This window comes from Epinephelus lanceolatus, chromosome 9 (genome assembly GCF_041903045.1).
Source record: "Epinephelus lanceolatus isolate andai-2023 chromosome 9, ASM4190304v1, whole genome shotgun sequence".
In the NCBI taxonomy this organism is placed as follows: domain Eukaryota; kingdom Metazoa; phylum Chordata; class Actinopteri; order Perciformes; family Serranidae; genus Epinephelus; species Epinephelus lanceolatus.
The window spans coordinates 34,830,279-34,857,518 of record NC_135742.1 but is presented as its reverse complement, the minus strand read 5'-3'; the positions used below and the strand labels follow the sequence as shown (position 1 = coordinate 34,857,518).

At 43.4% G+C, this 27,240-nt stretch overlaps 1 protein-coding gene across 5 annotated transcripts in view; it reads left to right on the top strand.

Moving 5' to 3' along the window:
• Positions 1–432: 432 nt before the first annotated feature.
• Positions 433–27,240, top strand: part of tet3 (tet methylcytosine dioxygenase 3) — a 52,020-nt gene continuing 25,212 nt past the window's right edge. The window contains exons 1-2 of one of the 5 annotated variants that reach the window (XM_078170894.1): positions 433–813; positions 12,155–12,214. In XM_078170894.1, the coding sequence (XP_078027020.1) occupies positions 448–813; positions 12,155–12,214 (426 nt within the window). In that variant the 5' untranslated portion in view covers positions 433–447. Of the gene's footprint in view, positions 814–10,960; positions 11,434–12,154; positions 12,215–17,688; positions 18,430–19,366; positions 22,117–23,408; positions 23,429–27,240 lie in introns of those variants that run through there. The other 4 variants (XM_033620304.2, XM_078170895.1, XM_078170896.1 and 1 more) reach the window with 4 other exon arrangements.

Sequence of the window (27,240 nt, the reverse complement as noted above, 5' to 3'; positions counted from 1 at the left end):
CCAGACTGTGGTGGACCACCAACCATCCCTCAGGCTAGCTGGGAAAGATGGACTCCATACTAGAAGTTTAAACCAGGATTCTCCAGGGCCTCCCGGGTGACACAGAACACAATATAATAATAAAGGTGTTCCTGGAGGGCTCAGACTAGAAGACAACATGAACAATAAAATAACTTTTTTGGCTACAGCTCATAGATTAATGGGACTGAGGCTTTCTCCAGCTGGTTTAATATCTAAATAGACAAAGTCAGTAGCACAGACTGATTCAAGAAAAGTTAATCTACCTGCCAAATTTGTTGTTAAGACCAGACAAACTTCCAGCAAGTGCACCCAAATATCCACAGTACATTTGGATTATATTTGGTGTTGATTTTAAACTCCACTTAAGTCGTGTTTTTTGATTTCCCTAAACAAGAGACAGAATAGGCACAAATCAGGGCTGTCACCATGCCCAAGCCAAGGGCAGGGCCTGGTTCACCACAGGAGGACATTTATGAATTCTCCATGGACGCAGAGGAGGCTCAGTCTCTCTACTTGTACAAGAAATCCTTGGAGAAGACGTCTCCTCTGACCAAATACATTAAGACTGAACACCAGCAAGCGGGGCTCTTCTCTCTGTCTCCTTTCGATGCCTCCCTGGATGCCGCCGTTGACCTCCAGAAAAAAAGGAGGAAGAAATGTGGTGAATGCACTCCCTGCCTCCGCAAAGACAACTGTGGTACCTGCACAAACTGTCTGAACCGCAAGACGGGCAAGCAGATCTGCAAGCTGCGCAAATGTGATCAGCTGAAGAAGAGACAGAGTGCGTGGGAGGTGAGTGAGAAACAGATTTTTTGTGCAGTAATATTACGTTTATTGTTAATGGGAATACTGTATTAGCGTAAGCATATCAACAGGGTGCGAACTGCAGGGAAGCCAGAGGGAACTTGGCTTCTCTTACTAAGACATGAGCTCTGCTGAGAGAATGATTTGATGTGGGGTCTCAATATGTTATTATTGCTGTGCATTTCTATATTTCTGTATCTTTATCATCATAGACCATGCATAAAATTAGTTTACTGGTGTTATAATCATGCATGCAGGTAATTCATCATTAAATCACTTCAATAGCATGGTGCATTTTCATGAACTCCACTTACTCTAAGTCAGAGATCAGAAAAAAACAAACACATATTGTATGTACAGACATGAATGAAGTAGGCCCACGTGCTTGCAGCTAGAGGCTTGCAAAGCCAAGGTATAGTTTGCGCACTGCATATCAATAATATTAATAATTTGTGTTTCCAATCACCCACTTGCTGCAATAGTTTCATTTCAGGCAATATAGATGTCACAAACATCTTATTTGAGATGTCCATTCAGATAAATAACATTAAGTTTGCTAACTGCTGGTGCTTCTAATGACATTCCTCATCTGTCGAGCCTGGACCTGTTTGTCTTCAGGCTGGGTTCAGAGTGCTTGTAAGCTGCACCTGCCACATATACAGTGTGTAAATGTTATAGCACTTACCCAAATGACAAATGAGAAATGTATAAATGTACATCTACATTTTAATATTTCACTGTCTGCATGGCAACTCTTCTGTCGCAGTTTCTGCATGTGAACATTAACTAGTGTTTAACAGAGTCAGAGTGGATGGTAGAGTTTGTTCTGCCAGATCAAATATATTTATAGAGCACACTTCATACAATGATGCAACACTCTGCTTTACAAACATGGTCAAACAATTAGTGGTTATACTATAACTAGTAGAACAAATGATATATTAGAAAATCAAATTAAAAGCAGGGCTGTTGTGAAATGCTACTTTGACAGAAAATTGCAAAAAATGGGAATGATGGTCAAAATGATGGTGGAGAGGACTCAGAAGCAGACATCACGGAAGTCTCTTTAGTGAGTTTTATTGACAAAGAGTCAAGCAAACAATGGAAAAAGCAGAAGAAAAAACAGCGGACACACTGAGGTCAAAAATCCAAAAGGCTAGGCAGTAAGGCAGAGGTACAGGCAAGCCCTAGGCAAAATCCTTGTCAACTTGAAAACAGCAAAAAGTCACAAACAGCTTACAAAAGCAAGGCTTGAATGAGTGGTTTGAGAGTTTTGCAGGAGCACAAGACAATCTGGCAATGGCTTTAGGAAAACTGAGGATGGAATAGGAATCCCGACAGGCTGAATTGCACTGGTGATATTTGCAGGTGATCACTAGGGCAGGGAGCAGCTCCTGAAAGATACACTCATATACAGCAAAGCCCTAAGAGAGAAGGGCTATGTTTAGGCCTGGCAAAACAAAGCAAAACGTTTAAATGGAAACAGCGGTGTTGAACTCCTGGTTGTGTTATGCAAGCATAGCAACTATGGCAGCTAGTTAGGCGGCTTACTCTATTAAAAAACTTTATAAAATACAGATGTTAAACATGTCTTTAATTGTTGCATACGCCAAGCTGTAGTGGACACATTAGGAAAGGACTTTGGTTGGATCCATTGTTCGTACTGCCTTTTTAATATGGCAGTGTTTATATACACCTCACTATTGACTGGTAAACACCTCCAACACACCCATCAAACAAGAAAACGTACCTCAAAGCCCGTGGCACACCATTTCACACAGGAAACTTCTAATTCAGCCCAGAAACCGTAGCAAAATGGTCTCAGATTTAACGTGCCCAGGAGAAGCAGGTTGCGTTTATCATTTCCCCAACCCACTTTAGATGAAAAACACGCCCAACTCCGCCTGATGAGAGCAGGCTTCCAGCCCACTGCTTACCAGCACCATTGTAAGAAACTGCTACTAGCTAGCTAGTGTGCCCATGGATGTACCCCACTGACAAATGAGCAGGGAGCTTAGGTGCTCGCAGCATAGGGGGAAGACAAACACCATTCATTCGCACACACTGTACACACTGCGCTAACACAGCTGGTTGAAAATCCTTTAACGGTCGTAGCAACTGGAATTCAGCCAGCAACTTTAAGTATAAACAGATAAAAACAGGGGAGGAGTAGGGAGCATTTTAACCCAATGTCTTGCCTCTAAGGACAGGGATAAGAAGGGGTAGAGAAGTTTATGCTTTGTGGCAAGTCACTGATGAACTCGAGCTGTGCTGTTTCACAGGACGCCCAGCTCTAAGATGCCTCTTTGAGCTAGCACCCAACTTCCTGCGTGCCACAGGGAGTACTACTTTCAGCAGTAAACTGGCTGCCAATCATCGGGCCTTGATGTCGTCATGTGGTAGTAGGTGTGGTTTTATCTGAAGTGCGTTGGAAAATGATAGAAACCAGGTTAGGCTTTGACAATCGGCCTTATTGTCTGATGACGATTACAGGCTGAATGCAAACAATGCAAACAATCAAAGCATGAAGGCATCATACTTGTAGTGATTTTTGTTGGACAGTTAAGCTGCAGTGCCAGACTTTTACATGTAAAACATAGAAATGAAGGTCTGTTACATTCAGGAGCTTGCCAGACGAATTCACAGGGTGCTAATTAAACCGTGTCAAGGGAAAGCTCTATGCATTTGGCAGCATACTGGAATTGCGGCGTCTTGTGTCTGCAGCTGGCCCACCTGAACGAGTGCATTTAATGTCAACCAACTAGAGCTAAAGGGGGCAAGACACAGGGAGAGTCCATACCAATGGAGTAGCAGCTTAGAGTATTGCAGAAGCTACGGCGGAAAGTCCTAGAAGCATCATAGAAAACTTTGTGGAGTGGATGCTCAAAATAAAAAGGAAACTTGACATTGTGAGGAAGGAACGAGGTAAAAAGAAAGACTAAAGACAGAGCTCATAAGCACGTGTTTACGGTGTTTGAGTAACTACTCTCACTGCCAATGTCATAGATCAAATGATAAGTCGATGAATCAAGAAAACAGTTCGTCACTTACCTCACATATCTTGATTTGTCTTGGCCTTCTGTCACTCATGCTGGAGTCCATGTGGATGTCCCAAACTTCAACTGTATTACAGAGCAGCTAGTGATGCTGTCCCCTCACACTAATCTTTTCAAAGTAGAGTTCTCAACTTTGTCTTTAACATTCGGAAAAACAGAGGGACACACCCACTTATAGTTAATAAATAGAGAGAGTATGAGTATCTGCTTATTGTGCATTTGTGATGAGGATGCAGATGGGTAACCTTCTAACTGTGGTTATAGAACCTGCTTAAATAATGTCCTCAAGATATACCAGTGACACAGTTTTAGTCTGTTTGAAATGAAACCACATTTTATTCTTTTTTTTGAAAAGGGACAATTTACACAATAAAAATTCAAATAAATGTAAATATACCTGAGTTAGCTGAAATGCAAGTTTTCATAGGCAGTCTGTTTGCCTGATGTTATTAGGTGTTCAAGAATAAAAAAATAATGCAGTAACAGTTAAAAATATACAACATATATAGAAAGGTATATACAATGCAGTTACAAGTTAAAGTGAAGTTAAGTGAAGTTAAGAATAGACTGTGAGTGAACAGGGTGTTGCTTGACTGCAAGACTGTGAGACCTGCCAAACAGCAGCAGTAGAGAATTCCTGCAGTTGCCTGGGCTTTGTCCTTTGACCTCTGGGGCTTCGAATGAGGGTGGGGGGTTAACCTTAGGCCAGTTTGTATTTGTGTGTGTGTGGGTGTGTGAAGAAAGAGAAGGAGTGCGTGTTTTTAAAGTGTGCACTTCTGTGTTAGTACAAGTGTGTGTGTGTGTGTGTGTGTGTGTGTGTGTGTATGTGTGTGGGTGGGTGTGGGTGTGTGTGCGTGCGCGTGGCTTTGTGCGTTTGAATGTGCATCAGCTTCTTAAACGGGGGGGATGGGCTGTAAAGTCAAGGAGGAGGACGGGAAGATGCAGTAAATGGTCAGCAGTATTGCAGGAGGAGAAGCAGGAAAAACCAGACTGGGCTTCTAAAGCATGACCAAGGAATGGAAACTCACCGCTCCTCTGAGGGCTGCAGACAGCAAAACAAGCCAATGGCCACTGTTTCTGTTACCAGCATTCCCACACTAACCAACTTTCTCACACAACATGAAGACTATAAGGGCAGAAGCTGTTAAATGATATTAACAGGGTTGTATTGGGGTCCAGTACTTTAACCAGTATTTATCAAACAAAACGTGTATGTCATAACATTTGTAACCATGTCAAAGCACAGCTGTTTCCTTGCTAAAATATTCAGTAATTGTTTTCAATTATTCAGTCTTGCAAGGACATTGTTAAAGAAACAGCGGATAGACCATCACAACACCAAGTGTCCTATGTAATGTTTTCCTCCCACTGGCCCCTGAGGCAAGTACATCAGAGTTTTACTGGCTCCTTGCATATTTCTTTATTGGCCAGCACCCAAAAAGGCTTTGGTTGTTTCTCTTTAGTTATTTATATGTAATGTTCATTTACAGAATTGTAAAAAACAAAGCACAGACGCTGTTTTCCACTCAGGAAATATTGTTGCTTCCACAAAATTAGAAAGCTCCTCTTTTTTCATAGCTTTGCCCGAGCCACGCTGCCTACCTCTACTGTACCTGTGCGTGATGGCTACCTCGCTGAACCGCTGCAGCTCACGTGTTGCTGCTACAGCTCTGCCTGCCAGCCCTGTCTTTTGACATTTAATTTGCCTTTGATAATGGCCATCAATAATACAACATTTCCTTTAACTTTATTATAAATGTCATTTTATGTATTTTGGACAGATAAAGGTTAAGAAGCATTTGCTCAATGGTAAATAATAATAAATAACAATAAAAGCCTTGTGTTAACAATTGAAGGGATTTTGTCCATGGAGAGTGTTGAGTTAAGTTTCGCTGACATTTTTTATGAGTATGCGCAAGAGGCTATAGCAGCTGAGAGTGCATCCCACAATGCTTTTCATCCTCGTGTATTTGAGCATATATCTTGACAACGATGACATCTTCTGAAGTGTGCTAATGTCACAGACTCTAATTGGTCACTCAACTTGCCCAACATAAACTTCTTCTGGCCCCTGGCCCCTGGCCCCTGGCCGTCAGTTATGTCAGACCCTGCAACATCTCAATAAAATGCTGGTTTATGATTTGAAAAAAGTTGTATACTTTTGTGAAATCCATTTAAAATGTTTTTTTTATGAGAATCACTTCAGATCAAGGGCTTCTTATCAAAGTAGTATTGATCAAGTACACGCAAGGGTCAGAATATAGTCATTAAAGTACATCTTGTCCATTAGTGTTTTGAGTGTGGCATGGCCTGGGTGATATCCAAGACTGTGAGGCCAGTAACTGCCTGACTCACCATTGTGTTCAATTAGCAAGATCAGAAATTGCTGTCAAGTGATTTGTACTGTTGTTTTGGCATATACTGTGTGCCTCCCTCTTTCACTCAGTATGTCCAAAGGTGTAGATCTGAGGTGCAGATGACTTTGCAGACAAGACAATGACGTGGCTTGTTTGTGCTAAAGAATAGGGATAAAGTCAAGAGGAAAAGATTTGTGTAGCCACAAAGAGGAAATCAGGGTTTCCATCAGCTTTGTTGAGGCCTGTCCTGTCCTGTCTGGTGAGCGCTTTCTGAAGTGGCAGCAACAACTCATAAAGGTCTCCTGCAAAATGAGAATACTTTACAGGAAGACAATTCAGTATTGAATCAACAAACACTAATTGTTTTAGTGGTTTATGGGACAGATATGTGGGCTACTGTCACTATTTGTTGCCCCAAAGCTCCCTTGTTGTTGAGTGGTAATAGAAGTTTACAGCCTCCATATTTTAAAACCCTCGACCTCTGAGGGACCTCTGTCCCTAGTCAACTAAACTTTCCCCCATTTCCTTCTTCATCCAGCTTCCTTCTACAGTGTCTCTCATGTAGGTTGCAGGGACACAGGGATACTTGTTACTGCTGTTTCAAGCTAGCTGTGATTGGTTCAGATTCAGGGCAAACCCACTTAAACTCAGTTTAACCTCATTTTGATTCGCCAAAAATTTGTCTGACTATGCACATCTACATAAAGAATAGGAACAGATGTTTGCGCAGATATTTTTGTGCCCATCAGGATGATTTGTTTGTGGATTTGGCGATCCTCTGACTTTTCATCTAGTGCCATCATCAGGTCAAAATTTATACTTGTCCAGTGCTTTGGCTTATGGCCAAATACAACGCATACAGTCTGAGTAGTAAAGTCGAGCATGTTGTGCTGACGGAGCTGGCAGTTCAGCGTGCCAAGATGCAACCAAAACATTCAAAAGTATGACTATACTAAACACCTGTGGCATCTGATTAAAGTAAATGCATAAAATGCAGAGGGATTCTCTCATATGACGTACTCTATTGGTATCAGTATCACTTTTAGGATGCTTTCACACCTACGCTGTTAGGTGTTTTCTAGACAAGCTGTGGAGGGTTTCGTCAGATAGTACAATTCGTTTGGGCTCACACGAAAGCCTTGAGCGGACAAAACAACCGAACCAAAACCACCTGAAAAGGTGAGTCTCGGTCCACTTCCAAGCAGGCACTAATAAATCCATCTGCTGATCTTGAAATATGTCTGTGATCTTCTAATTTGGTAACCATTTCCCTGATTAATTGGTCAAAAGCTATTAAAGCTGCTGTGCTTGTATCGGACTCAGTGTAGGCTACTTTGTCAGTTTATTAAGTCCATTAAAAATAGTATGTCAACAGTAATAAGCCCCAAATTACATGCGGTCAATTTGCAGTATAATAGTACTAATAATACCGCTAATCAGTTATTTCTTTGTGGGCTCTTTTTGAGACATAAATATAAACATCATAAGCATTAAATGGCTGCATTACCTTTTGTCTGTCACCAGAATTTGATTTCCCCACATGGGTCTTGATGATGCACTGATGATGCAATCGCATGACGATAGCCAACTGTCCAATCAGCAAGTTACCTTTCAGTCTTTATAACTTCATGTTTACTCCACATGGCGTGTTTGTATAAGTTCAATGTAAACAGGAACCAGAACAGAAGTTAATGCAATGATGCATCAATTCTTCCTCTTGGTCAGGACCAAAAGAGCCAAACTACAGGTGTGAAAGCACCCCATGGATACTGGTATTGGTGCTGGCATCATCATTTTTTAAACAATACCCAGCCCTAGACACTGGCTAGTTATATTGTCGACTCTCATAATAAAAATTTTCTGAAACCATAGCCAGGCCAAGCTGTTTCGTGGCCTCACCTCACCCTGCCTCCAACACTATCTCACTTCAGATATTTTTACAGTTTAATAAAAAAAAAAAAAAAACACTTCTGGCCAACAAAGATGTTTATTGGTCCACTGTGTATACAGACAATGGTGAGTGTAATGTGCTGCAGCATCAGATGTGCAGGAGCTTTTCTCCATAAGCTCTTAACCAAGTGTCCATCCATCCATCAATATCCCTCCCCCAGTCCCTCCATCCCTGCCCTCTGACCTCGGTATGGATGTAGCAGCTGAGTCCCTTATTGCCTGGCAACCACATCCTCCATCTTATACTGTGACAACTGCTCACTGATGCACTATGCTAATATCGGCAGCAGCTTTAACCTCGTCAACAAAATGCAGGACCATCTGATTTCATACAATCCATTAATGTACAATTCAACAGACTAAATTTAACCATTCAGTATGTGTTTTATTCGTGAGCCTTTACAGTCGCATAGCCTGTTCTTTCTTAATAACCTTCTTGATATTCCATTCAGTCAATAATGGGCTTCAGGCTGTCTTTCCAGGTGAATCCCTTGAGACAGGTGACTGTAACTGTTCATGTGAGTGAAACAGAGGAGTGGGGTTACCATAAGGATGTAAGAGTAAGAGTGGAACAAATCAGCTCAACCATTATCATTAATTAGACTAATTAGTCTAATTGCAGACAGACTACCCCAGCACCCTCATCTTCCTCTGTCCATCCTCTGCAACCAAATGCAACATTTTTACAACATGTTATCAGAACAGCGGTGATGAGCCTCCCTCCCCTGCGTCTGTGTGTAGTGAGTGTGATTGTATGAAGGGTTGGTTTGTAAGCACATCTGGGGAGTCTCTATTAAATGTGCGAAGAACAGAACAGCATACAGGGCATTTGTGAATGAAATGAGGTTGAATGAAGGCAGGCGTACGTCAGGATTATGACGCTGTCTAGGAGTAGATGGGATTTGCTCTGTCAGTGATTGCAAAGTGTCCATTGAAGGCTGACAGTCTGAAAGAGGAGCGAAGGTTTGATCTAACAAGATTTGCTAGATGTTTTATTCCTCCTTTGCATTACTCTTTCTCGCAAAGACATGCCTAGCTGTGTTAGAGTGATTACTTAAACTATTACTTTGAACTCAGAGTGATAGTTACTCTTACTTTTCCTGCTGCCTTCACTAAAACGCTCGCATTGCGACTACACTGATAGCACGACTACTGCTCTGAGCACTACAACTACCCCGACAAACTGTAACGAAGCACATTTAAGCCCAGCCACCGCTCTCACTGTCCAGCTTACCGCAAACACGCCTCTGCTCACACATAAACACACGCACTCACACACACACTCGTACAAACACGTGGCCCGTGTGTGACGTCAGCAGAGGGGATTTCCCATGCCATATGAGAGCGTCAGACAGACACTACAAATGCTGTGTCACTGTGTGGCTGCCTCTCCTCACCACGCCACACTTCGGCTCCCTCTCTCTTTTCGATTCCCTCTCTGTTTCTGTGTCTCTGTCTGCCTCTCGCTGTCTGTCCGTTTCACCTCAATCCGCTGTGTCTTCGGCAGCCTACATGAACTTACGCTGACTTTGTCTTGTCCTGCAGCGGTTACTCATTCAGCAACCCTTTTTACTCTGGCACGTCTTTGCGATTTCTAATATCTTGCAAGTCTGCTTTGGCGCACTTGTTTTTGTCAAACTTCCTGTTTCACAAAAGCTGATCATTTACAGTTTTTAAGAGGGCTTCGTTAAAAAGGAGAAATGCATCAAGGCAGCGGTACCTCTTTACTGATATGCACCAAACCATTTCCCCTTGTTTTTTGTGGGAATGTCCAGCGCTTTGGAGAGAACGTACGCTGATGTCTGGTTTAAAAAGGTACATGGTGATGATCTTTCACATTCAGAATGTAAACATTATGAACACAAGCTTCCAAAATATGCTTGGTATGTCATTCTCAAACAGACCGCGTATAAAAGAAATGCAGCTTACACAGTGTTTGCACGTGTATGCTTTAGAGATCATTCATTTCACTCTGATGATTCGTGATCTTTTCTGACATAAGAACTTTGTTTATGGCACTTACATAGCTTTATTTTGAACTTCTCTGAACATTGCACAGTATCAGTGGCTCTGTGCTCGTTTTCTGCATCTTCACTTGCTTTGAGTCAGCATGTTGGGCTTTGCTGTGTAATTGTGCATTTTGCCTGTCAGAGGCAGGGGGGTTGTGAGGCAGTCTGAGAGGGTCTGTGTGTGTGTGTGTGTGTGTGTGTGTGTGTGTGTGTGTGTGTGTTTGTGTGCGCGCGCACTGTGCAGTCCAGTCCAGTTATTGCAGGCAGCCCTGACACAGATGGTGCTCAGCGATACCACATACCAGAGGCATTGTTTAGGGAAGGCGAGTTTGAGGAGATAATTGACAGGCATAGAGAGAACCCCCCCCCCCCCCCCCCCAACACACATACACCTCCCGTCCACCTTCACTCTGTCTCTTTATGTCAGCCTCCCTTTTATGGTGCTGCACACACACGCAGGCACAACAGACCCCTTCCCTTTTTATTTTAACCTCCTCTTTTTACTAGCTCCAGTCTCTCTCTCTCTTTTTCTCTCCCTCTCTCTCTCTCTCTCCGCCCTCACTTGCTCTCCTTCTATTTCACCCTAGCAGCAGAGCCCAGCCCGGCCGCTGATTGGCGGACGGACTGCCTTTGTGTGCTATCTCTAGCGTGACGTCTCTCCGGCGAGCTCTGTGCGTGTGTGTGTGTGTTTGAGTGTGTGTGTACATTTGTTCATGAGTGTATATGTCTGAAGAGAGAGAGAGAGAGAGAGGGGGAGGGGGTGGTTTAGAGGGCATTCACATGATGTATGCAGAAGCAGAAGAGAAAAAAGACCTGATCGAGTGGGAGGAAGGAGTGATAGCGATCACAGAGAAAAAATCCCTTGTGTGTACGTGTGTGTGTGAGTGTGTGCGGTAGACCTATTGGCATACTAGCAGGAGAGAGAGAGAGGAGGGAGGGAGGTAGAGCTAGAGAGCAAGCGACACACAGAGAGAGAGAGAGAGAGCGTGCGTACGAGGGCTCATGTTAAACCAGATTAAAAACACAAGATGGCTTCCTGAATGGGCTGCTGGAAAACAGACGAGAGAGACAGAGAGACCGAGAAAGAAGAGAGGGGAGGTAGAGAGAGAGAAAGAGAGAGCGAGAAGAAAGGGATAGAAGGATAGAGGTGAAGACAAGAGGGAGCCCGAGTCTTCTGATGGGGATTCGGCCAGCGGACGGAGGAGTACAAACCAAGGCAGCTCAGAGGCTTGGAGGGTAAATATTCATCATTCCAGACTATTTTAGGATTGATAGGTGGGTGGGTGGGTGCGGGGGGCGGGGGGGGGGGGGTGGAGGGGGGCAGATGAGGTTGGCGGGACTGGGGAACAGCTCGAGGCAAAACATATCATTTAACATTGAGACAGCCAGGGCTGTATAGACAAGGGGGACATGCTGTGCCAAATAAGAAGATGCTATTGTTTTACAATAATCAGACCTGCTTTGATGAACCATTTCCATCCATTGCATCTCACTCTCAGCCAGCCTATTCACTGACACTTTTTTGCCAATTTACCCTTTAAAAAAACTGGGTTACGCAGACTTGTCTAATGCATATATTAGGAAGGCTGCGCCAGGTCGGGATACAGACATTACATAATTCTATAATTGAAATTGAATCTGGCTTCGCTGTCTCTCATTCTCTGTCCCAGCAGTAGAGGGAAGTGCCGGATCACAGTTTGAACACAAATCAAAGAAAAGACATTTGTGTGCACAGCTGCTTCTTGATGGTTGTTGAGGATGACAGGAATGATAGTGAGATTGTATGTGAAATGGCATACATGTCATACCTGGTGCTCCTACTGTCCTTAATGACGAGTCTTTCTGAACAGGCCCTTGTCGCATTATTCTATTGATTGTTATTCTCACCCCCTCCCATCTCTCTCTGTCTCCTTCTCACCCCCACCCCCTCCCCTTGTTCCGTTGAATGGCCGTACAGGTGGAGTATTTTGAAGACAACCGACGAGGCTGCTTGGGAAACCCTGAACTGGCAGCTGAGGTAAGAGAGGGCATTGGGTTCGTGTCTCTGCACTGTTGTGTGTGTCCTCTCTGTCATCTGTTCGTAATCTCTGTCCGTGTTGCTTTTGATTCTCAGCTGTTATTTCATCGGTGCAGTGATGCTCTCATGAGGTGTAAATGTGGTGGTTAGTCAAGGCAGGGACCAGTTCCCCTACTCTTTCAATGTGTGTATTCACACGTGCACTTTTACAACCCTGACTACGCTCTGCTAGTTTTGTTATGTATGTATATGTAAATGAATTTGTGTGAATGGGTTTAAGCATCGACACCTATTACACAGAAAAGGCTGTGATTCTCACCGCTGTCGCTGAGATGTCATCTGACTATTTACTGCTCTCTCCGGCGAAGACATGAGCTCATTATATTGGCCCTGATATGATCGCAGAGAGAAATAAAGGTGCATTAGACATCTCTAGGCATCTGCCTTCCTGTACTAGTTGCCGTGCTCCGAAGCTGACTATATTAAACTTCGGCTTTATCTCCAAGCCGCGGTGAGCTGAGCGCCTCAGTGATGAAGTAGCGGCGTCCTCAGTTTAAAGCGCCCCACGCTGCCCGCTGATTGGTGCCAGAGCCAAGCATGTGTAGATACAAGAGACCAGGGAGAGGAGGAGGGAGGAGGAGGAGGAGGAACCCTACGCGCTGGCTCAGGAGCCAGGGGGGCCGTCCTTCTTCTCCTAGGTTCTGGAGTCAAATGAGGTAAAGGGAGTAAAAGTTAGTGGGTCACGCATGCGTACATGTTTGACTGTCGGGCGTAGTAACCTGTGGCGTGTGGCCGCTGAGAGCTGCTGTTCTACAGCTTGCCGAGCCGGGGCACGCTTGTGTGTTTATGTGGAAAGGAAGTTTGAGCGGCGAGGCTTCATAGAGAAAGGATTTACTGAGCACCGAACAAGCTGTTGTCTGAGTTCTAAGAATCTTGTGATGTCCTCTCCAAGTAGAAGAAAGAAAGCTTTGATTTGACTTGCCATCACATGCATAGTGGAACATTTCGGTGTTGTGTGAACCTAGACATGTGGAAGTGACAAGGTATGACTCAAGTACATTTGTGCCAGGAGATACATTCAGCTGCATCACCAGTCATATGACATATAGGTCAGTCTGTTTCAAATGTCATGAATGGGTTTAGCTCAGTGACATCCTCTAACTTACCTCTTAGCCTGCTCTAATCCTCATCCTTATGTACATGATCTCTTTATCTACAAGGTATATACGACCATCTGGTTTGCAGAGGGAAAAAATCACTCAACTGTCTGTTCGTGACAAGAGGTCTACCCTATGTTAAACAAGTTTGTGTTGTCTGCTTCTGTGGCTTTCCTGAGATCCTGTTTGTTAAGGGGCCTTGTCCTTGGTGGTGTGTTTATCTCGTGAGGACCTGTTTCCTTGTCAAACATTTCCCTGGTTACACAAAGGCAAACCCAGTCTACACCCAACAAGCTGACAGCACTATTTTTGACATTTTAAATAAGTAGTTATACAGTATCATTAAGTATTTTAAGGATCCACACAACAGCTTCAAGATGTTGGAGCATAAAAACATTTCGTGATAGTAGACACGGTTAAAATCGAGCCAGACAGCACTTTCAATGATTTATTTTCAGTTTTGCTGTTCAGGAAGCAAAACTGAAGTAAGAGTTTACCACAACACATTACAAGACAGTAAGACTGCACACACGTGATTTTTCTTTCCGCACCCCTACACAGGATTTCCTCTTTCTACGTGAGATGAACTTCACACAGTACACTGGTGGGAAAGAGTCAAAAGCAGAGTAGAAACACTCAAACCTCTGAGTGTGTGACGGCAGATGGAGCGTTTGTTAATCATATGTTTAGCCTTGCGTGGAATCCCCAGCCTTGTCCGCAAAGGGTTAACACTGACCTAGTTTCCGTGGCAACACTGAATGTCTGATGACATCATTGCTTTAATTTTAGCTCAAGTCCGGCATCCAAGGTTGGTCACATGACCAACTAGCCGGCACCACATGTGTGTATGTGTGTGTATTTGTGTAGTAAGTGGTTTGGTTTATAGTACAGGCTCCGGAAGCGGAGGGTTTGACATCACCTCTTCCATTCAGCATTGGCTTTCAATGTATTTACTGCTCTGCAAGGTTTCCACTCTGTCAGTAAAGAACTGCAGCTCTATTTCCCATGTGCCCTGACACGCAAACAGTGATCTAATTGTGACATATAGTCGAGAGTTTCCCTTTGATCTTGGTATCACGTTGTCACAGTCTTGCTTTGGTCGGAACTTCATCTCAGATGTTGTTTTTTGGTTGATAAATGACATATCTCATTCACTTGTAATATTCCGTGTTTAAAGATACTGGAGTAAAAGGCATTTAGTGATCAAAAATATAAACTGAAATAAATTATATGTCCAGAAAAGCATTCATTTAACTTGGTTACACCAGATCTGTGATGATTAGTCAATCAAAAGAAAATTAATCCCCACTATTTTGATAATAGATTAATCATTTCAGTCATTGTTCAAGCAAATGTTTTCAAACATTGCTAGTGTTAGTTTCCTAAATGTGCGAGTTTGCTGCTTTTCTTTGTCATTGATGATAGCAAATGAAGAATCTTTTTTCTTTTCTTTTTTGAATTTTGTTTTTGTTTTTACATTTTATAGACAACAAATACCAATAAATTGTGGAAATAAATGGCATAATAATTTGATGATGACATTAATCATTAGATGCAGCCCAAAGTCACACTACTATTTTTTTTTTACAGAATGCTCCTTCAGTCTGATAGTACTGATTATATGAATTAGTTCATAGTGAGTCATTGTATGCACTGAAAAAGGTGACTAACTACATTTACCCATTTAACTTAAATTACAACCCTGCATGCAAACCCAGCAAGAGTCGGTTGCTAACACCCACTGAACAACGATCTATAGTATCTATAGTGAATCATGTGTAGACGTGCTGCCTAGGCTTCCTTTAATGGTTATGAAAGAGCTGTTTTATCAAAGACACCCCAAGGACTTGAAATCATCATATCCTGTAAGCTCTCATGGGATTCCAGGTGACATTTTAATGTATGTAGTCAGCAACAATTGTCTCACTTGCATGCAGTCATTGATGTATATGGACATTCTAAGCTCTGCACTGTTGTCAAGTTTCATCTCTGATTAATGACAATTAGCAGATAATTGTCTGTGCACTGTCTGTCCTGCTACACTGCTTGTGTTCCTGCATGTGCCAGCCTACATGGCTGGACTCAGCCCACAGCCCAGTCCAGGGCTGGATCAATACCCTGCATGGCACAACAAGTTGTGGTTGGTGGCTTGTTGGCATCATTGGTGGTATCCGTGTTTGATGTCGGAGGGAGGTTGTCGGCTGCCTGGTGCCGCAGTTAATAAAAAATGAATGGAAAGAGCAGGGGGAGGAGCCCTCAGCTGTTGCTCGAGCTCTTTAACTCTCACCTCTCTGGTGGCTGCTCCTCTGCTCCCGCTGGGCACCCACTTTATACAATCCTGAATCCCACTGCTGCCCGACGCTGCCAGGTTTTATGTAACACAGCGCCACAGCTGTTGGAGTTTTCAACACACACTATTGGAACAAGCACATGAAAATATTGATTTCTGAAACAACAAAGGTATATTCATGTTAATTCAGTGGATGCTGATATCTCCAGAAAAGGTGGTGGATTGGACTAATTACAATGCAAGACAAGACATACAACTGGAAGTAGCCCAGAAATGCACAGTAGTTCTCAAAATATCATCCTGTCATCATCCTCTAAGAGCCTGACTTCCACATGAATGATTAAAAATACATTTTGACATTGATTGTCAATCTGGATGATTTAGTGTATGTAAAGACCGACATGGCTTCATAGTGCACAGTGGAGTACTGGCCCTTTAAGCCCGGCTACGCCTGACTTGAACATATGGGAAGCTAATCTTAGCCCAAGTCCTGAGAGAGACAAGGCTGGCAACCAGCCACTGTGCAGAGCTGAGGAAGGTTTCTCTTGCTTTCACCCTGTCTGTTTTTCCCTCTCAACTCTGAGCAGTTTCTGATTTTAACCCCATAATATTGTCTTCAAAAAGTCATCACATAATCTTTCAGGCTGTGATGTGTCTCGCCTGAAGAAAATTGCTCTAGTATTTGAAACAACTGTGTTCTGTCAATGATTACATCATTTTCCAATTACATTTGACCGCTCAGCTTCTTACCATGACTTGGCACACATTAGCCTGGCAGGTAGTAGTACACAATGTTCTCTTTTTTTTAGCTCACTTTTTTCCATTGGTTTCCCTCCTGTCTGTTGTCTACTCTCTTTGTCTCAGAACCCAAATCATATTCTATATATTGATTACAATCCTCTCCTTCTTTTCATGTCCCAAAACCTCAGGCACAAAGAGCTGCCTCTTAAAAACAGCACCCCCTCCTCCTCCTCCTCGTTATTTTTTAGTGGCTCCACCCTGCTCAACAGCCCCCCACCCATCTCCACCTTTCCATTTTTTCTCCCCTCCCTTCCAAACCACTCCTCCCTTTCTCTTTGTGAAGAGTGGTAAAGAGGGGGTGGGGGGTGGGGTGGGCTGGTTAGGCCTTCCCCAGCTGGGCTATGCGTGCCGACTTGCACGTGCCGAAAGTCAGGAGGTATGACTCAGACTGGTTACCCTACACTCAGCACTACGATCTACACCCAAACACACCCTGAACCTAACACCATCCTGCCTGCGAGCATGGAGGGGGTGGATGGGTGCAGGTGGAGGGGGGACAGATGGCAATGAAGGCAAAGACAAAGAGAGAGAAACAGCCAAGCAGGCAGATGCAAGGTTGAAATAACAAGGTGATGCCTAAAATATGAACAATATGTTAACAGTGTGTTACTCATTATAGACGAACAGATGGATAGATACAGTGCTTTCATAGATACATACACACTCTGCATATGGTTACACATTCTCGCGGAGGATGTATCATATCTGATACAAAAAGGCACTGTCTATCATTTTACTGAAATCAGTGATATCCAAAACAAAACACAATTTGTACCTTGAAAAAGACAAAACTGGGCGAAATTAATAATTAACAAATCGTAATAATAAGAGATTCCAGTAACATATTAGTCTTTTTTGTTAAATCAGGCTCAAACAGTTTGTGACGCTTCTGCTCCGTTTAGTATGATGTGCTCAGTGTAGCTCTGCAGCCTCTTGTCCTGCCCACCAATAAACCCAGTGACCCTGACTGAACAATCCAATACTGTATGCATACTAGTGTGTGTGTGTGTGTGTGTGTGTGTGTGTGTGTGTGGAAAATCATTAAAGCGTGCCTCTGCATTTGTTTCCAGAGTGTGCTTATGTTGAGTGTTTTTGCCTCTGTGTGTATGTGATGAGAAACATGCAGGAAAGATAAGGAACTGAAAGATAACGTGATAGAGAGCAAAAAAGGGAAAGAAGGGGGGAAGGAAAGGGAGAGTCACAGAGTGTGTCAGATCAGATGACCTTGATGTCTTTAGACTGCAGGGCAATATGGGTTGGGGGTTGGGGGTGTATGGAGGTAGATGGGAGCAGGAGGTGGAGTCAGCTGACAGGAAGAGGTGGGAGGAGGGGAAAAGGACCCTCATGTCATGACCGTGATGCTCATATGAGTTATTTAATGGCTGCTAGGAAAAGCTTCTTTTTTTTGCCTCAGATGCTGCAAATCCTCCCACTGATGAGAGGTGATGGAGGTGTCGAAATAGTGAAATCACATTAATTCTTGTAATAATTATTCACCCATGATACCCTTGAAACAGAACAAGTTATTCTCTTTTGGCTTTTGTGCGTTTCATGCACGCAGCCCTCCCACCTGCTATGTGCTGGTAATATTTTAAAAAGCTTGTTTCGGTGTGTGTGAGGGTTTTATGTCAGGACTTTGTTGAGAAGAAAAGAGAAAGATGACTCAGGCTTAGTCATATGCAAGCCAACCCAACACACACTGCTGAGGATGGACTTTTGTTGTCAGTCATCCCTCCTACAACCAAGACCTTTCCTCTGCGCTGCTGAGAAACAGTGAGCGAGAGACAGAGTGAGAGCAATGGAGAGAGAGAGAGAAACAGAGAGAGAAAGAGAGAGACGAGGGCGTGAAACAACTCATTTGAACGATAATTTGAGGAGATTGTGAGATGAAGTGATTGATGTGAGAATCGGAGTCTCTGTTGAACCTTCCTCTCCCTCTCTCAATGCCGGGTTACAGCAGGTTTACCGTAAGTGTTAAACATTCATGTTTTCCATTTCATTTTCACTGAAAAGTTTAGGTACTTCAGCTGTTGTTATCATTTGTCCTGAGGGCTTAGTGTCATGTGAAATGAACACAGTTGAATAAGAAGTTAACTAGGGCAAGGCTACTCTTCCAGTTATCATCTGTCACATTGTTCTGCTATCTGGATGAGAAGTAACTGATTGTGTTCAGGAGGTGGTGTCAGGACAGCTCTCTTGGGCAAACCTGAATAGCAGCATGGTGGTGTTGTCTCTGTGTATGGCTTTAATCACACAGAAAGACATAACACTAAAGTCATGAGCATACTTTATGACCTTCTCTATTGTTGTAGCTTATCTAAATGATCTAGGAAATTTCTGTTCTTTTGTCAAACACAGCCAAACCTGATTGAGGTAAATACCCGAAATGTTTTACCTGAAATGACATCTGCTTTATTCTGCTGGCTGAGTCATCAAAGAGCATGTGTTTGAAGCAAGATTAGCCTCACTATGATTTAGTTTTATTTACCTACATACAGTACATTATGTCATATATATACTATATTTACAATGTGTTGTTTAGTATCCGTATCTTGTGTTGGAAACAGCTGTATTTGTTATGAAGGTGGTTCTTTCTCTTATGTTGATGTTTAGGTCAAATCATACTTCTTTGTTTTACTCAGCTATGTATGTGGACAGTGACAGACTCACTCCTGTTTTTACAATATGACTTAATGTGTTTTGGTGAAGCGCGACACTCTTTCCTAGGTCACAAGTTCAGCTTGTTTTTGTTCTGCTTTCTTGATGTTCATTTAAAAATGGTGATCGCCATGTGATGTCCTTCGTTTATAGCACAGTTTAAATTAGATCCAGTTGTGATAACTGCTGGTCTGCCTAGTCCTTCATCTGTCCTAACAAACGTTAGTTTTGACAAATGAATTATTGTGGCAAATGTTGTATACGTTTTTTGATAGGAGCATAGCATTAAAGGATAGAAAAGGTCTGTTGTGTTCAGTATTTCTTTAAAATGAGGAACTGTGTGTTTAGAGCAAGTGATTCAGGGGTTAAGTCGGGTCTCAAACTCCAAATGCTGTGTCATTGCAGCCAGAGGAGTGAGTGAGCACAAGCGAGTGGGGTGAATGAAAGAGCATGTTTTTCGAGTGTCCGTTGGTGTGTGTCGATGGTGATAGTAGAGAGTGGGCACATGTGTCAGATGAAACGTGCCCACCCAGTGGTGGAGGCAAGCACCCTGGTGGGAGACACTGATGATGACGATGACGATGTAGCTACGTCATCGCCACATGTGTTTTCTACCTCTCTTGCTCATTGCTCTCCCTCTCGCTCATTGGCACTCCCTGGTCATGTGACCTAATGCTCTACTTCTCCTCTCCTTCCCTTAGACAGCTTAGGCTGCGCTGTGTTTCTCTTTGGGATTGACGCTCATCTCTGTGTGTGTATATACGAATATGTGTGGCAACAGAGAGGCAGACAGTGTGCAATTTACAGGGCCAGAGAGCGGGCGCGTCAGAAAGTGTTGGAACGGTAATGCAATAAGCTATGTTAGAAGGAGGAAAGGCTCAGGAAACAAAACAGAGAGGCAAATCAAGAGAGGGAGGCAGAGGCACTTTGAGAAAGCCAGAGCAATGAGAGATCAAGAGAAACAGGGTAAGGCAAAGTAAGAGAAGCAGGGAAAGGCTACTGAAGTTAATCCAGCCATAGCGCGGTGTAGCCGGCACATGCTCAGTAATATAAGGGGAAAATACTACGCAGGAGCTGAACGATCTGCATGGGGAGGACGGCCATGTTTCTCCCCCCCTCCTCCTCCTCCTCTTCTTGGTTAAATCTGCTCCACAACTCCAGCAATGTTCGAGAGAAGAGAGGAGACGCCACAAGGCCGGTCAGCCAGCAAGTGGGCGAGGGGAAACATCCAGCGATCATGACGACGTTGATGATGATAATGGCGATGACGCCAAGGCAGAACAATGGTGAGGAGACAAGAGGACATTATCTAGTGGACAGGAGAGGACAGTCCTTCGTCCTCAGCGAACTGTAATGGGTTGATTACTCGTGGTTGCTGTCTTCGTTTGGCAACAACCTGCAAAATCCTCTTTGTGTTTGCGCCCTCTTCTTCCTCATCATCATCTCCGCTCCCTTTACAGAATCAGTCACATCATAACTGAGCGACTCTGCTTTCTCCTCAGACTTCCCTCTTGTTGTCTTCCCTCTCCTCAGTGTCTCCATTCCCTTCATCCTGCTACTCTTTCTCATTGATGTCGAAGTGTCATCTGCTGTTCCCTCTCAACTGCCCAGCGTAGTTGTCTCGTTCTTTTACCTCTGTTGTAATCATATCCCCATCGTTCTTCCGTTTTCTTCCCCCTTGTAGGTGAGTGGGTTGATATAGAATGTTGATGAATGATTGTATATCAAGCGACCCTCAGCTTTCTTCAATCAGAAACCTACCACCTCTTCTGTATCCTTTGGATCTTGGAGGAAGGGCCAGTAAGACCGTCAGCAAATCAGCTCCCTCTTCATCAAGCAAACTCTCTCTTTTCTTTGCGTGCAGCCTTGTTAGAGGATCTATTATCAGCCACAGGTGTAAGATTGAAGCTTTATGTTGCAAGCGATCAACGGGCAACGGATGTGAATGTGGATGGGGACGAAGATGAAGATCAAAGAACCATTATCAGTGGCTTCTCCTTTGGCCCAGGGCTGAGCCCAATCTAGACGCTCAAACATGGAACGAAATCTCCGTAAGGAAAACCAGATACCGTTTGCAGAAGGCATTAACAAGCATAACAACGTTGCTTTTCTTTGCTCCTTTTCCTTTTTCCTGTTGATGCCGTTGTGGGTTGAGATTGTGTATTCGCTTGGCAGCCACCGGTTCGCCTCTGCACTCGAAAGCAGAGAAGCGCTGTCATAGCCGAAATTGCCAACACCTTTTGTGGACAAACCAAACACACAACATAGCCTGAAATGTAACATCATCTAATGCAGTAGAGCAAGTAGTGCTGAAGGGCGTGGATAGTGACAGAGAGGTTTTCTCATTGGTAAGAGCTCTGCTGCACTGTGCTGTTTCCTAGGCTGCCGCTACTCGCGACTATCCCCCACAGCTCTCTCTGTTTCTGCTCACTGCACACTCCTCCATTCCGTACGTGCCCGCTGTGGCTCAGATAATGGCCTCTCGCTCTGCACACACAGAAGAGAGAGAGGAGATGGAGGGAGAGGCTGCGTGAGAGGGAGGGGAATGGAGGGAGGGAGGGAGAGAGAGGGGGGGGGAAGGTGGGGGCTGCAAAGAGAAGCCGACTGCATGTGTAGCCGTGAGGAAGAAAGAGGATATTGAAAAAGGGAAGGGAGGAGCAGACAGAGATAATGAGAAAGGAAAAAGGAGAGAACAGAAAGCGTCGACCATAAGAAGAGGCAAGAGAGAAATGAAAAACGTGTGGTTTGCGCTGGGGGGAGGTGTGTTGTGTGTGTGCGGGTAGCTGTGTGTGCGTGTGTGAATGCATGTATGCGTATATCCGCGCTCGCTCTGTCTGTGCGCCGCACAGACTGGATGAAATAAACAGGAATACAACCCCAACAAGGCTGGATTGCTTGTGGGCTGCTTGCCAGCAAGCAAGTCTCATGCTCCTCTCTTTCTCCTCTTTTTCATCCTGCTGTACGACCGGCTACTTCGTCTGGACGTCTAGAACCACGTAAGTATGTGTTGCTGGTCCTTGGGTTCTCAGCCGGCTTCATATTGTCAGGGTCTCTCTCTCATGTTCCAGCTCTGCATGGCAGAAAAGGAAGGGGTGGGGGAAGAAGGAGGAGGACAAGAGGGAGAATGGGAGGGGGGGAGGGAGGGGGAGCATGTGTTGTATATGTGGGATTTAGGTTCAGCTGTCTACCACAGTCTGAACTTAGGCCCCTCACCACTAGCAGGATCTTTAAAGGCTTTGTTTCCTCCCTCTAGTTTTGCAGTGTCAGTGTTAAACAGTACTCTCACACAGAGATGTAAAGGCTTGTTTAAAGGGCTCCCAGACTTGAGTGTCTGGTCTACCAGGTTGTGCAAGATCTGCTTCGGTCAGGTGTGTTAATGTTTTCAGATGCACTTTTTGGTGTGTCAAGCATGTACAAACATGACATAGAGTGACACACTTAGAGAAACGACTGAGATGAACTCCTGGCAAGCGAGTAGACTCTGTTACGGTGTAAATATTTGTCAAAGCACGTGGTCTGTACACTCCGAGGCACCCGCATAGGTGTAAAGCGCTGCAGGTGTGAGTGCAGTGTTTCCATCCTGGACCAGCATATAGATGCACAAAAAAGTCAATCAAGGTTAATCAAAGCTCTGATCATATGATTGAAAGATCTGTTATTTTGTGTGCAGTGCAGTGTTTGTTATCTGCACCAGCCAAGCAGAGTAAAGTCCATTTGTTCTCAGTGTGCAGCTCGAGGTGCTTTAAACCCACGTGACTCATGTCTGTGGCAGTGTTTTGTATATGCAACTGAGAGAAAGAGGAAAAGAGAGTGTCAGTGTGACTGATTGTGGGATGTTAGGTTGTGCAGTGTTGCAGTCACTATGTTTCAACACACTGCAGTTCTCATAACTGCCGTGCACAGCTACACCCCCCCTTCCTCTTTCCCGTCTGATGCCACTGATAGTGCAGACATGGGGCCTCTCACGTATTGCATGCCGGCTGTTCATTGCCACCCCCGACAACCCCCCCTCCAACCCCGCACCACCTCTTACCAATACCACCGCCACCCCCTGGGACCCCCAACAGACACCCAGCGCAGAAGGTGGATTCAAAAGAGCCAAGCATACTGCCTGTCCAGTAATTAGCCACTTCAAAGGCTCATTTCAATAATATTCAAATGACTGGGGAAGCTGGACGTCAGGCTCACTTCTACTGTCATACACTGATGGATCTACAAACAGAGGCCATGTTGGGGCTTTTCTGACTCTTCTGAATCAGGAACCAGTTCAAATCTATGTTGGGGTGTGAGACTGACAGCTAGCCGGAGGTTAGTGTGTGAATGTGTAAGGAATTACTTTTATCTCCAGCACTCTATCTTAGTTCAGTTCTTGTTGTGTCTTCCGTCAGTGAAGGATTGTACTTGCAACCAGAATTTTGTTGCATGGAAGTTTGTCACTATTGTACAATGTGAGGCATACAGCAGGTGCATGTTGTGTGTTCATAGTACACACAAAGGTTGAAGATTTAGACATTGAAAAGGTCATTACCACAGTGTGTTGGCTTCAATCTATTGGGTTAACACAAATGTATTTATAAAGTGAGTCTGACATTATTTTCTTCTCACAAGGCTGTTAGATATGTTCAGCCACAACATGAACTCTGTCAATGATTTCTGAGCCTGCCCTTGGATTATCTTTGTTTGCTGTTTCTCTAGACACAGTTAGATAATAATCTATGAGGAGCTAACCTGGGCTGAATACTGTTTCCAAGTAACATTTTAGTATTCAAGTGAATTGGAGCACCGTAGTTGGCTTCAACATGTCAAGATTGTAAATGTAGTAGTTACTTGTGAATCGTCTACACCTTTTTTTATGGGGGAAACTTGTCCCCTTGGTGCTTTAAGACTAAAATAAACTTAATGCTCAGAAGATGTAATTTCACACAAGTCCAAGTGAGGTATTTGCACTTTTTAATGTAACTACTGGTAACTAGCCCAATTCTGACTCAGAGGAAGTGAGATAAGTAGCTGCACTGATCAGCTCCTGATAGGAGTTACCAACTGCCTGAGACGGTCTTTAAACCTATTCAAAGGACAAAAGACATGAGAAGCAATCACTCCTTTATTTGTGATTCTTAGCCAGCATGTTTATAAAATATTTAGACACTTCCCATCACACCTCTTCCTTACTGGACGCAATGTGAATGAACAAGCATGTGAGCCAGCAAACCTCAGATTGTTTCAGTGGTGTCCAGTGAAGATGTCCTAACCTGCTCCATGCATCAGCGAACAGGCTATGCAACTTGTCACTTGTTTGAACCCTGGTTCTATTTTGACGAATTTTCGTGCGCCTCCGTACTATTTTCATTGCAACAGCAAGCAGTTGCTTAGGCTTGCTCAGAGTTTGATAGGCTCCCTGAATGTCGTTGCTCATAGTATATCTGCTCTCTATCTGCCAGACTTCGCTCACTCACTGTATGTCATATACTGGAATGCAGTTCCTTCCTGCAGTAAAAAAAAAAATTAACATCTGTGACAACAGTTTATCTAAAATACAGGTGTAGTTACCATGTTACTTATCCAGCCAAAGATAGATTCAGTTATAGATCAGGTGGTAATGTCAGAAGCAGTCAGTTGTCACTTTCTTTTTTGCTGTATAAATCACTGATAGCAAAGACAAGGATTTGTTTGCAACAATAGTTTGAAAACTAATAAAAGGTCAAAACATTTATTGAAAGAGGCTCTTATTTCAACTGTAACGTACAGTAAAGTGCATGGTCCAAACTCCTCAAAGAAAAACTCCTGTTTCACCATCAAAAACATACAACCTACTTTTTTGACAAATTACACATTTTACTGAAGTATAGTGAATTAAAATGAGGATTAGAGTCCCACCTGTGCAAGGTGGTTTGACCCAAATGACTGATCGAGTGACACATTGTCATTACTGTGCTGAGCGCTGTGCTGTCATTTGTGGGATTTTTTTTTTTAAATTAAAGTCAATATCTCTGTACTTCGGCCCAGTGTTTGCCTTAATTATGCACTGTTTCTGGAGTCAGTTCAACATAATAGCACAAAACTTGAGAGTCTACATTATCACTAGTCTTACATAGCTGTCTTAATGGGTTGTTTGTATTTCTTTAAACCAATCACAATTGTCTTAGGTGGCATTAAGCCCAGGAAGCCATGACAGTGCCCTTGCAAAATAGTGACAGGAGGCAATGTGTTATGGTGGAGAGGGAAGCCCTGGCTTTGTAAAATGACTGAAGTTGTAATTAAAGTTGTGGTTGTTGTTTCAGGCACAGCGCTACAGTAAAGTATGTAGATAGGTGGCTGTACAAAACTAGTTTCATGTAGCAATGGAGATTTTGAAAACGGTAATATGCAGGAATTTTGTTACTGTCTGAGATAGGCGGCCAATGACAGGCCTCATAGCCACAGTCTACATCCAGTGGGCAGAGTACATTATCCCATCACTCATTTGGAACATTCCAGAGAGCATCTTGGGATGCTGTAGTCCTTTGTCCTTCCTCATATGTTCCCAAAAAAACGTATGCGTCCTTTGACTTGTGAGGAAAAGGTGTGCAAGTCAAGTCAACTAAATATTTCCTGTGCTTTCATCACTGCATCAATTTCTCATGAGGCGATTTAGCCTGTTACGGAAGTCATTTTATTGCACCATGTCATTTGCTATCCAAACATTTATGTCCATGGCTTGTTTAACACTAGATTTGGTGCCCATTATATCTGCATTCACCAACTCTGAGCTTTGCACTTTCACTGCTACACACTGCTTTGCTTCCAACAACTTAATTCCCATCACTTTGGTAGACTCCTTCATTGGGTTTTCTTTAAATATTTGTTTGCTTTCATTAAATGTTGTATATCTCAGATTGGCTCAGATTATTGGAGAACATCATGTGAGCAGAACCATACCAGAAAAAACTTCCTTGCATATTGTTGTAATGAATGGTTAAACCCTTATTGTAAGTGTACTGACTGAACAGCTGTGGTGTTGAGTTGGTAAAAGGACTTTTACCAACATGGGCAGAGTGGTCATTGATCAGTTGGCTTTGTATCTTAGATCCTGTGTGTTACAAATTATTTTAAACATACTGCTCTTCAGATATACAGGTAATTTTCAGTTTACCAGTCAAGTCCTGTTTTGGATGAAAATGTCTTTGGATTTTGATAATCTCTCCAGTGAATAAGAGTTGCACTGCACACTTCACTTCAGACACTCAATTACGCTGCAGTTTGCTGCTGAAATAAAATTTCAGCAGTCAAAAGATACCAATAAGCCTTCAATGAACAACTGGAAAACATATTCCTATAGAAGCACTCTCTCTGTAAAGAGAATTTTCTGAGTTTAAAAGTAGCAATTAAACAATAAGTCCTCAAAGAGCAAGATAACTAAGATAAGATAAATTCAGTGTGTATTTTATGCCCCACCTCTGCCACACACAGTCTCCCAGCACTATGGGTGACATGTTTGTAACTCCCAACTGCCTGCTTTGCATAGTCCAACTGATCTGGAGCACAGTGTCCATTTATAAAAAACAGTGAAACCATGTTACATGACTTGTGACTTGCTTGACAAAACACTTGTCTGTTATGAAAACACTCCACTGAAGCAATAGTTAATGCATTTTTCCATAGCCCTACTGACCTGACCCTGCAGCACTATATGTTCAGTGTAGTGGTGGGAGGGAAATCCTGGATAAGAGCTGGTTAGAAGGGAATGGAGTCTGATATTACTCTGATGATTGATATTTATCATTCTGTCAACTGATTCTTGGAATACAGATACAAACACCAATTTATTTTATTCAGTTACAGCCATTATTAAACAGACATTTGGTGATTATTCAAAATAATGCCTAATGTACAGTAGTGCTGCACACAGACAGTTTGCAGGGCAGGTGCTCAAGTGTAAAAAGGGACATCACTTTCACAATTCATTCTTTCTTTCTTTCTTTCTTTTTTCCACATGCAAAGTGCTGGTGCAAAAAACACAAACTGTGCACACACAAAGTGCACCCTTAAAGGAGGTTTCTATCTGCCAGCACCAGAGGGCTTCATTAGCTTGAGGCCTAAGTACGTACAGTACATGTGTGCACAGTAGAGCAGGGAAATGTCTG